The sequence below is a fragment of the Hemiscyllium ocellatum genome, chromosome 29, assembly GCF_020745735.1.
Source record: "Hemiscyllium ocellatum isolate sHemOce1 chromosome 29, sHemOce1.pat.X.cur, whole genome shotgun sequence".
Lineage (NCBI taxonomy): Eukaryota > Metazoa > Chordata > Chondrichthyes > Orectolobiformes > Hemiscylliidae > Hemiscyllium > Hemiscyllium ocellatum.
In genome coordinates, this window is record NC_083429.1 from 45,369,526 (window position 1) to 45,381,681 (window position 12,156).

At 43.3% G+C, this 12,156-nt stretch overlaps 1 protein-coding gene across 2 annotated transcripts in view; it reads right to left on the reverse strand.

Moving 5' to 3' along the window:
* Positions 1–12,156, reverse strand: part of sidt2 (SID1 transmembrane family, member 2) — a 100,602-nt gene that overhangs the window by 65,014 nt on the left and 23,432 nt on the right. For both annotated transcript variants that reach the window (XM_060846692.1, XM_060846691.1), the window contains exons 3-4: positions 6,105–6,269; positions 2,934–2,979 (exon numbers count right to left, since the gene is read on the reverse strand). In XM_060846692.1, coding sequence (XP_060702675.1) covers positions 2,934–2,979; positions 6,105–6,269 — 211 coding nt within the window. The remainder of the gene's footprint in view (positions 1–2,933; positions 2,980–6,104; positions 6,270–12,156) is intronic.

Here is a 12,156-nt window from a genome sequence, read left to right on the forward strand (position 1 = left end):
TCTGGTGGTGAGGGAGCGGCGGTGATGGAGGCCCAGGACCTCCATGTCCTCGGCAGAGTGGGAGGGGGAGTTGAAATGTTGGGCCACGGGGCGGTGTGGTTGATTGGTGCGGGTGTCACGGAGATGTTCCCTAAAGCGCTCTGCTAGGAGGCGCCCAGTCTCCCCAATGTAGAGGAGACCGCATCGGGAGCAACGGATACGATAAATAATATTAGTGGACGTGCAGGTAAAACTTTGATGGATGTGGAAGGCTCCTTTTACCTCTTAGGTAAAGGAAAACTGACTGGGTTTTCTGCTCTCACTAGTTAGCCAGTGACCCCTGTGAACTGTACAGCGCATCAATAATAAGATGCTGCTCATATTTATAATGGAAAATTAACATAAAGTAATGTCCAAGGTTCTTTCACAAGCACGAGTATGGAAATGGTGTAGTCACTGAATGAAGTCAGTGTTGGAATGGCTGCAATGTCCTCAGTCAGAGAGCTTGTTATTCAATGCTCATTATCATGTCAGTTACAGCCTTTGGCTATGGATCCCACTCTCAGCAAGACAGTCAAAAGCCTCAAGAGATGTCAGGGACAAACTCTAAGGAACTTACTGTGGAGAAAGACATGAACACTTGCGAACTTGGGGAAGTTAGAAGTGATGTCTTGCAGACAGGCCATGTTGAGGTAGAGGGGGTGTTGGACATATTCAAATGTATGAAGGTGGATAAATGTCCCGGTTGACCAGATAGAGGAACCTCAATTATCCAAAGGACACAGGCGGAGGAGCATTTCATTCAGTTAATCGATGCTGGATAACATAGTGAGCCAAGCATCGGGACCTTGCGATCTTGCTCAGATATTCTGAAATTCAGTTACTTGAATGCCGGATAATTAAGGTTCCTCTATTTATCCAAGAACACTGCAAGAGGCTGGAGAAGAAATTGTGGGGTTCCTGGTTGATATTTTTGCATCATCATTAGCCACAGGTGAGGTCCTGGAAAACTGAATGGTAGCGAATGTTGTGCCCTTATTCAAGAAGTGCTGCAAAAAAAACCTGGGCACTGTACAGCAGTAAGTCTAACGTCTGTGGGTGGTAAGTCACTTGAGAAGATTCTGAGAGTTAAGATATAAATGCAATTGGAAAGACAGAGTTCGATTGGGAGCAGTCAGCATGGCTTTACGTATGGGAGATCATGCCTCACAAATTTGTTAGTGTTCTTTGATGAAATAGCTAGAAAGGTTGATGAGGACAGGGTAGTAAATATAGCCCATATGGATTTCAGTAAGGCCTTTTGATAGGTTCTACATGGTAGGTTGCCCTGGAAGATTAGATCGCACGGAATCCGGGGGGAGCTGGCAAATTGGATACACAATTGGCATGATGGTAGGAAGCAGTGAGTAATAGTGGAACAATGCTTATCAGACTAGAGGCCTGAGACGAGTAGAGTGTCTCAGGGGTTGTTGCTGGGCCCATTACTGTTTGTTATCTATATCAATGACTCAGATGAGACTGTACAAGGCTGGATTAGTAAATTTTCGAGTAAAAGGTGAGGTCTGCAGATGCTGGAGATCAGAGCTGAAAATGTGTTGCTGGTTAAAGCACAGCAGGTTAGGCAGCATCCAAGGAACAGGAAATTCGACGTTTCGGGCCAGAGCCCTTCATCAGGAATGATTCCTGATGAAGGGCTCTGGCCCGAAACATCGAATTCCCTGTTCCTTGGATGCTGCCTAACCTGCTGTGCTTTAACCAGCAACACATTTTCAGCTCTGGATTAGTAAATTTGCTGATGACACTAAAATAGATGGTATTGTGGATATTGAGGAAGGCTATCAGAAATTGCAGCAGGTTCTTGATAAGTTGGGGAATTGGGCCAAGAAATGGCAAATGGATTTTAATATAGACAAGTGAGATAATTTAATAAAGTTAAATTAAGGTAGGAGTTTCATGGTGAATAGTAGGGACTTAAGGAGTGTAGTGAAATAGAGGGACCTTGGAGTTCAGGTGCATGGTTCTCTGAAAGTGGAGTCCCAGGTAGACAGGGCAGTGAAGGAGGCTTTTGGCACACTGGCCTTCATCAGTCAGGGCACTGAGTATAGAAGTTGGGAAGTTATGTTACAGTTATACAGGATGTTGGTGAAGCTGCACATGGTGTATTGTGTTTAGTTTTGATCACCTTGCTAATGGAAGGATGTTATTAAACTGGAAAGAGTGCAGAAGAAATTTACAAGGATGTTGCCAGGACTTAACAGTCTGAGTTATAGGGAGAGGTTGGACTAGCTAGGACTTTTTTCTTTAGAGCTTAGGAGATTAGGGGGGATCTTTGAGAAGTGTATAAGATCATGAGAGGCATGGAGAGGGTGAGTGCACACAGCCTTTTTCCCAGGGTTGGCGAACCGAGGACTAGAGGGCATCAGTTTCAGGTTAGAGGGGAAAGAATAAAAGGGAACCTGAGGGGCAACCTTTTTTACACAAAGGATGGTATGCATATGGAATTAGCTGCCAGATGAAGTGATTGAGGCGGATACGTTAACAACAGTTAAAAGACATTTGAACCATTACATGGATAGGAAAGGTTTGGAAGGACATGCAAGGAAATGGGGTTAAGGTCATTTTGGGCGGCATGGACCAGTTTGGGCCAAAGGGCCTAACTCTGTGCTGTGAAACTCAAAAATAACTGAGGTGACTGTTTCAGTTTCTCATCCCTATGATATATCCCAACCTTTGACATTTGTCTTCTCTTCCTCACTTTCACCCATCCTCTCCCTCTATCTCTGAAGATTTCCCACCTTCCTGACTGAGACAACATGGGACCAGCCGCCACTGGTCGTGTAGGCAGAGCCTTTTCACATCAATACCCACATCATACAGATACATTTCTGAAGGAGCTGACAGATCCTCCATGCGGCAAGAAACCTGAGCATCAATATTTAAGTCTCAGCCCTTACCTGAGGTTGTGCAGGTGTTGCATTGAATCGGAATGGTTCTGCAGTTCTGTGGTAGACAGAAAAATATTTGAAATAATCATTGCAGAATTAAAATTCAATTGCCTCCACCTGTTTTTTTTAAAATAAGGAAATGGAAGATTTATGATTGTTTCTGCCACTTGGGCAGAAGAATTATGCTTCTTCTGATTTGCTTTTTACTTTATTCTTTCATGGGAATTGGGCTGGGCTTTGCTAGCAAGGCCAGTAGTAATTGTCCATTCCTAATGCCCTTAAGTGTCAACCACATTGCTGTGAGTCTGCAGTCACATGTGGGCCAGACCAGAGAAGGACATTAGTGAAAAAGATGGACTTTTATGACAATAATTTACTATTTTATGGTCACTATTACTGAGACTAGCTTTGAATTCTATTTTTTACTAAAAACGCTTCACAGAGCTTAAATTTCACAAACTGCAATTTGAACCCATGACCCCCGGCCTCTAAATTACTTTTCCATTGACATTACAATTATACCACCATCGCTCAATCAGAAAATGAAAGACAGCAGCAATGAATCAGAACATCAGTTGTGAATTGAGATCTTCACCGTTTGCCAGATCATGGCTGTGTTACAGACCCAGGTATTCCAATTACCACATCTAGCTCACTATGAATTTGCTGTTCAAAACATGAGCCATTATTTCCTGACGTTTCTGCAGAAAACCAATTACAAGGAAGACTTTAACTGGTTTGTTGCAAATAAATCATAATAAAATATCATGAGATAAATTCAGATGAAAAGGACATTCACTCCAGCCCACCTTATGGAACTGATGATTGCATAGGGAATCAACAAGAGCAGCTCCAATTTCATCTCCTAGCTCCAATAAACAAATTATTCAGATATGAACCTGATAAGAACATTTAGAGGAAAGGCCGAAATGTTTTGGAAGGAGTGTATGGAATGAGTTGCCAAAGGAAGTGGTGGAGGCTCGTACAACTAGAACATTTGAAAAGGCATCTGGATGGGTTTATGAACAAGGTAAAAACAATGACTGCAGATGCTGGAAACCAGATTCTGGATTAGTGGTGCTGGAAGAGCACAGCAGTTCAGGCAGCATCCAAAGTGCAGCGAAATCGACGTTTCGGGCAAAAGCCCTTGGCTTTTGCCCGAAACGTCGATTTCGCTGCACTTTGGATGCTGCCTGAACTGCTGGGTTTATGAACAGGAAAGGTTCAGAGAGATTTGGGCTAAATGTTGGTAAATGGTCCTAGATTAGGTTGCGATATCTGATTGGCATGGACAGGTTGGACTGCAGGGTCTGTTTGTGTGCTGTACATCTCTATGACTCGAAATTGAGGAGAAAGTGGTCTCCTCAAAGTCCTCAGAACACGTGAAGAAAATTGTTATCAACTCACTGATTGCAACATCGTTGAAGGATCCTCCATTATTTTTACCGTTTTCTTTCACCTCTCTCAATTGCCCTCCTCCCAGCTCCACCTTCGGTCTCCTCTCTGTCATTCAGCTTGGCCTCAGCATCTTCATGTTTCTTGCTCCTGGTTAGTCACAATACTCCTTCTTACCCATATTCTGCTCTTTCCCCTTCCCTCTTCACTTTAATTAGTCTGTGAAGCGCTTGAAATCTCTACCCTGGAGAGCTGTCGAAGCTCTCGGAGAAAGTGAGGACTGTAGATGCTGGAGATCAGAGCTGAAAATGTGTTGCTGGAAAAGCACAGCAGGGCAGGCAGCATCCAAGGAGCAGGAGAGTCGACATTTCGGGCATGAGCCCTTCTTCAGGAATGGTTGTGGAAGCTCAGTCATTGAGTATATCAGCAATAGATTGCTTATACTAACTTAATTGAGGGTTATGGGGACAGCTGGGAAAAATTACATGAACTAATGATCAGCCATGTTGCAGTCAAATGGTGCAACAGGCTTCGGGGACTGAATGGGCTATCCCTGCTCTTAGGTTATTATATTCACCACATCCCCATATCTCCACTTTTTGTCATTTCTAGAGGGCCTCTTCTTTTGTCCACTCCCCATGTCCTGTAACTTTGCCTCACTCCAACTCCCATCTCTCTCCTCAAGCGTTTTCATTCTGTCTCCTCTCTGTCTCCCTTCACAGGGCGGCACAGTGGCTCAGTGGTGAGCACTGCTGCCTCACAGCACCAGGGACCTGGGTTCGATTCCAGCTTTGGGCAATTGTCTTGTGTTACGTTTGTACGTTCTCCCAGTGTCTGTGTGGGTTTCCTCTGGGTGCTCCAGTTTCCTCCCACAGTCCAAAGATATGCAGGTTGGGTGAAGTGGCCGTGCTAAATTGCCCATATGTTCAGGGATGCCCAAAGGTTAGATACATTAGTCAGGGGTAACTGCAGAGTAGTAAGGTAATGAGTCTGAGTGGGATACTCTTCAGAAAGTCAGTGTGGACTTGTTGAGCTGAAGGGCCTGTTTCTACACTGTCGGGATTCTAATTCTAAAATATTGCTCTCCCCTCCTTTCCTCCTCCCATGTACTTCATCTCCCTCTCAAGTACCCTCCATTACCACGGACCCTGCTTGATCTTGACTCCCACATTAAATATAATTTTAAAGATTAATTTTAAATTTATCTAGGGCTGCATGGTGGCTCAGTGGTTAGCACTGCTGTCTCACAGCACCAGGGACCCAAGTTCGATTCCAGCCTCGGCGACTGCCAGTGTGGAGTTTGCACATTCTCCCCGTGTCTGGGTGGGTTTCTTCCAGCTACTCTGGCTTCCTCCCACAATCCAAAGATTAGGTTAGGTGGATTGGCTATGCTAAATTGCCCATAGTACCCAGCGATTTGTATTTTAGGTGAATTAGCCATGGGGAATGCAGGGTTACAAGGATAAGGTGGAGGGCTGGGTCTGGGTGGGATGGTCTTCAGAGGGTCAATATGGAATTGATGGGCCAAATGACCTGCTTCCACACTGTAGGGATCCTGTTCTATAAAAATTACACAATCAAATTGTCATGTAGATAATTTGATTTCAATATTTGAGGGAGAGAAGTAACATTCATCCTTTGTTCAGAACAACCAGGCCCTTAGTCTATAGAGAGATTATAAACATGGTAAAAACGTCCTGGAGAAAGACCGTCAAGACCTTATTTGGAGAAGCAGATCTGAGTAAGGAGGAAGGAGCTGAATATTTCACCAGTCATTTCACCTACCTCAGGACGAAATGTTCTATGCGTTTAACAGAAAGTTGGACTGAGGTGTTTTTCTTCGATAACGTTGAGACATCCACATAAAAATATTGCATCTGTGATTCGCTCTTTATCTCTGGTTGACAAAGCGTGCGACTCACATCCTGATAGGCGTAATTCCTCTGGTAACTGCAGAAGGAAGAAAGGGGTTGTTTTGAGCTTTAGCTGAAAAATAAAATCTGTAGCAAGCAGCAGAGTGGTCCCAGAGAAAGGTGCAGTTATAAGTTATAAGCAAACAGAATACTGTAAAGTTCCATTATCCACATCTTCACCATTCTGAATTTCACTTACATAATATGAAGCATTATCTGTATCATATCACCCACTATGCCTTTAATGTTTGTTTAATCATGACCTTTGGAGTCGAATATGCCACAAACACATTTTAAAAATGGAATAGCACCTGGGAATAAAATGGATATAATGATGTAGTACTGTCTTTTGGGAATGGAAATTGCACACTGTGCATGTATTACCTCCCACGTTGTATGTGCATATTATTTTAACTGGTGAGTTATACTTAAGTGCACCGTATTTAGCTGCAATAATGTAATGGCACTATGTCCTCCTATGCACTCGTCTAATTACATTGCACCATTTTTCTGCAAACAAACTTCTTTATATTTAACAAAAATGTTGTCTTTAAATAATTTTATTGAATTTTATCTTCTACTTGTGTGCTTTAGATCTCAAAATATTGGACAGTTTGAAACTATGCAATTGAGTTCTTTTATGAAACATGTACACTGTTTATGAGATATCACAGGGACACAACCACCTGTGAATGTCAGACTTTTTAGTCTGCTATGCAGTTAGTTTCGCTTCCTCTTTTGATGATACAATTAGAGACATTTTAATAGACATTGGCCATATTCTGCTTTCTCACCAAAGTTACCTGCTTCATGTGTGAGTTCATGCAATGAACATGTGCAAGCTGATAGATTGTGGAGGCCATCACAACTGAGCTCAATCCTGACCTCACCCAGATACAGATCTCAAAGCAGTTTAATGGTTAGGACTCAGGAGGGAGTGCACTGTCTGGTCTATTCCCCACCCTAGTAACCTCAGAGTTTAAGTCCATTTGCCACATTCACTTGACCAAACAGCCAGGTCAACTATTCTCAGGGAAGAAGGCTGAGATAACACCTAATAGAGATCATTAGAAAGGTTTTGATAAAGAAGGTATAAGAAAACATATTTATACTAGTGGAGACCAAAACTAGTGCCAAAAAGGCTGCCACTAATAAGCACGATCGGAAATTCGAGAGAAAGGTCTTTTCCAAGAGAACAATTCAAATGTGGAACTTTATTAACAACATTAATAATATGACTAGTTGTCCATCTTGGCAAAAAGAATTTTAAGAAGCATTAACCTCAATGGAGAGAGATTGCAGAGCTCTGAAATGCAAAGGGATCTGTGTGTCCTGGTGCATAGGTCGTAAAAGATTAGTATGTAGGGGGTACAGCAAGTATTGAGGAAAGCTAGTCAAATACTTTCATTTATTGTGAGGGGAATTTAATGCAAACATTGGGAAGGTATGCTTCAGTTATCCGGAGCATTGGTGTGACTATATCTAGACTACTGTGCACAGTATTGATCACCTTATTTAAAGAAGGATGTAAATTCCCTTGAGGCTGTCGAGAGAAAGTTTACCAGACTAATAGCTGGAATTAGTACATCGTTTTAGGAGGAAAGCTTGCAGAGGCTGAGCTTATATCCTCTGCAGTTTAGAAGAGAAAGAGACAATTTGATTGAAACATATAAAATCTTGACAGGTCTTGACAGGGTAGATGTGGAGACAATGGTTCCTCTCACAGGTGAAACGAGAACTAAGGGACACTGTTTATAAATAATGGATTGCCCACTTAAAACAGCGATAAGCGGAATTTCTTTCTCATGGAGTCCTTGGGACTCTCTTCCTGAAAAGGCAGTGCAAGCAGAATATTTTTAAGGCAGGGGCAGATCAATTCTTGGTAAGATTAGATTCCCTACAGAGTGGAAACAGGCCCTTCAGCCCAACAAGTCCACACTGACCCGCCGAAGAGCAACCCACCCAGACCCATTTCCCTACATTCACCCCTTCACCTAACACTACGGGCTATCTAGATTAGATTAGATTAGACTTACAGTGTGGAAACAGGCCCTTCGGCCCAACAAGTCCACACCGACCCGCCGAAGCGCAACCCACCCATACCCCTACATTTACCCCATTACCTAATCTGCAGGCAATTTAGCATGGCCAATTCACCTGACCCGCACATCTTTGGACTGTGGGAGGAAACCGGAGCACCCGGAGGAAACCCACGCAGACACGGGGAGAATGTGCAAACTCCACACAGTCTGTCGCCTGAGTCGGGAATTGAACCCGGGTCTCAGGCGCTGCGAGGCAGCAGTGCTAACCACTGTGCCACCGTGCCGCTATTTAGCATGGCCAATTCACCTAACTTTTGGACATTTTTGGACTAAACTAGGGAATGAAAGTGTATCAGGGATTAGCAGGAATGTGGATTTGAGATTAGCCATGTTCTTATTAAATGGAAAAGCAGGCTTAAGGGGCTGAAGGGCCTATTCCTTTACTTGCTTACACAGTAATTCCTCAGTATCTGCAAACCCGTGAATCGCGATTTCACCCATCCGCAACAAAAAAAAGCGACAACAACAATCAACATCCGCGGGCGAAAGTCACATATCGGCATCTTTTAATGAGCTTCGCATTCTCAAATTTCATCATTCCCAGGAGCTCTCAGGAAGGAACCCTCCCAAAAATGGAGGAATGATTGTCGGGGTAAAGACTGTTCTGTGTGAGCTCAAACACAGCTCCTTGTGAAATTTGCTGAAGATGTTAGTGACACTTGATCTTACTAACAAGACTGAACAAGCACATTTTTGTAAAATATTAGCCTACAGAATAAACGCAGGTTATTTATAAACTGGAAGCATACTGCACTGACAGGGTTAGCAAGTAAAGACTAAAAAAAAAGGCAGGGATCATTAATAATATTACACCCATAAAACTCAACATTAAAAGTACAACTCCCTAACAGGGAAATGAACATGGAATCATATACATTTAGTCAGGTATAGAGACTCAGCTGCAGTTAATGTTGGTAAAACTCAAAGCTGGCTCTTGGGCCTTTGAGGGTCCCTGAAAGGACCCTATGAGTCCTTGATGTCCTTAAGATCCCTGTACTGAATGAGTGAACAGTACTTCTCCTTCCTGCAATAATAACACTTTTTTATTTGTGTTTTTCCATGCTGACTGAACTCACAGAGTGTCCACCAGAAAGATACAATTGAAATTCTCTGCTGTCAGGTGACAACAACTACCTACATGCGCATAGCATCCTAAATATGGTAGGAAGATCCAAGACACTTGATAGGCTCAACTCAAGTCATCGTGGCTTTCCAGTTTCCTTCACAATCTTGCCATCCTTCACTGAAATGACACATCATAACTCATACTTCCTTCTGTTCGAACTCTAGGTTAATGCTCAAAGTTCACTTATTGATCTCTCCAATTGGAGCACAATTTCTCAGTTAACAGCCCTCCCCTTTACTCTGTAACTATCTTGCAACAGTATACCCCACCTCTTGCGAATGACTTTATTTCTTAAAAAAGTCTGGAGAGAAAGGGAGGATTTGTTTTTCTTTGAATTTTTGAAAGAAGATTGAGCAGCATCAAATCCAAAGTAAAACAAATCCTCTCTTCTCCTTTACAGTTTTGTAAAAACAAAGGCATTTGTAAAAGGTGAGGTCACAGGCAAGGTCAGCAATTATTGCCAGACCCTAATTTTTTTCTCTAATTTGTGGGATATGGGCATCACTGGCTGGACCCAGCATTTATTGTCTGTCCCTAGTCACCCTTGAGAAGGTGGTGGTGAGCTGCCTTCTTGTACTGCTGCAGTCCACCTGCTGTTGGTTGACCTACCCTGCCATTAGGGAGGGAATTCCAGGATTTTGACCCAGCGACAGTGAAGGAACGATGAGATATTTCCAAGTCAAGGTAGTGAGCGGTTTGGAGGGGAGCATGAAGGTTGGTGGTCTTCCTATGTACCTGCTGCCCTTGTCTTTCTAGATGGAAGCAGTCATGGGTTTGGAAAATGTTCTCTGAGGATCTTTAGTGAATTTCTGCAGTGCATTGCCCTTGAGAAGATGGTGGGCAGCTAGATTTTACACACAACTGAAAGGCTTGGTTGCCCATCTCAGAAGACAGCTCAGGACCAACCTCTTGCTGTGGGCCTGAAGTCACATATGAATTGGATCGCATATCGATGGCACATGTAACATTTTCCACTTTGCTGATCATACAAAATAAGGTGGAATTATGAGTGGTGAAGACAAGAGGCCTTCAAGGTGATTTGTTAAACTGAGTAAGTGGGAAAATGCATGCTCGATGGGATATAAAGGGATAAGTGTGAGGTTATCCATTTTAGCAGGAACAACCAAATGGCCAAGTATTATTTAAATGGTGATAGATTAGGAAATGTGGATCAATACAGCAGGATGTCCTTATACATTAATCACTGAAAGGAAGTGTGCAGGTGCAGCAAGCAGTTAAAAAGACAAATTGGTATGTTTGGCCTTCATTGCAAAAGATTTTCAGTCCAGGAACAAGTCTTATCGCAGCTATACAGGGCCTTGGTGAGACTACATCTGGAGTATTGTGTGTGGTATTGATCTTTTTAAGAAAAGCTTTACTTGCCACACAAGGAGTTCAGCAAACACATTCCTACAGTGTGGAAATAGGCCCTTTAGCCCAGGTCCACACTGACCCTCCAAAAAGTAACCCACCCAGACCCATTTCCCTCTGACTAATGCACCTAACACTATGGGCAACTTAGCATGGCCAATTCACCTGACCTGCACATCTTTGGACTGTGGGAGGAAACCGGAGCACCTGGAGGAAACCCACGCAGACACGGGGAGAATGTGCAAACTCCACGCAGTCACCCCAGGCTGGAATTGAACCTGGGTCCCTGGTGCTATGAGAGAGCAGTGCTAACCACTGAGCCACCTTGCCACCCCACGAGTTGGCAGATTTGTTGTATGGGAGAGATTAGGTTGAATGGTCCTGTGCTCAAAGGAGTTTACAAGAACGAGAGAGGATCTTACCAATAAATATAAAATTCTATCAGGGCTGAACAGACTGAAAAGGGGACAATGATCGCCCTGGTCAGACGGTTCACGAATAAGGAGCCATAGTCTCAGGATAGGCTTTGGGCCATTTCAGATTGAGATGAGGAGAAATGTTTTCACTTAGAGAGTGGGCCAAAAGCGCTATGTCAGAAAACTGTAGAGGCCAAATCCTGATGAAGGGCTTATGCCTGAAACGTCGATTCTTCTGTTCCTCGGATGTTGACTGACCAGCTGTGTTTTTCCAGCACCACTTTCAACTCTAGCCTACTCCTACTCCCACTTTCTATGTCTAGTTTTCCTTCCCTGAAGGATATTAATGAGGCAGTTAGATTTTTATAACAGTCTAGCAGTTTCATGGTCTCCATCACTGAGACTATCTTTCAACCCAAGTTTTAATCAACTATTTGAATCAGCTGCAGTCACTGAATTTGAATCCATGTCTTCAATTCATTCGGTTCACTTTTCCATCTTCTCAACTCACCCTGTCACACTTGAAAAACACAGAAGCCATTTCCACCTACCAGGTGTACTGCGAAGGGGCAAGTTAGTAATGGAATGTGTTTGAGGACAAATAGAGTGGAGTCGGAGAAATATCCTGGCTACCAAGTTCAAAACGGTGTTAAATATTAACAGAATAGCATTCATGGTCAGGATCCTGTCCAGAGGAAACGTGGCCAGCCTGAAACAAAAACTCCATTTCTCACTCTGCAGATGTGCTTATTTTCAGAATCCCCTGTTCTTTTTTAACAACAGGACAGAATCATTGAATCCCTACAGTTTGGAAGCAGGCCAATCGGCCCACCTAGTCCACACTGACCCTTCGTATAGCATCCCACCCAGATCCATCCCCCTACCCTATTCCTATAACTCTGTATTTCT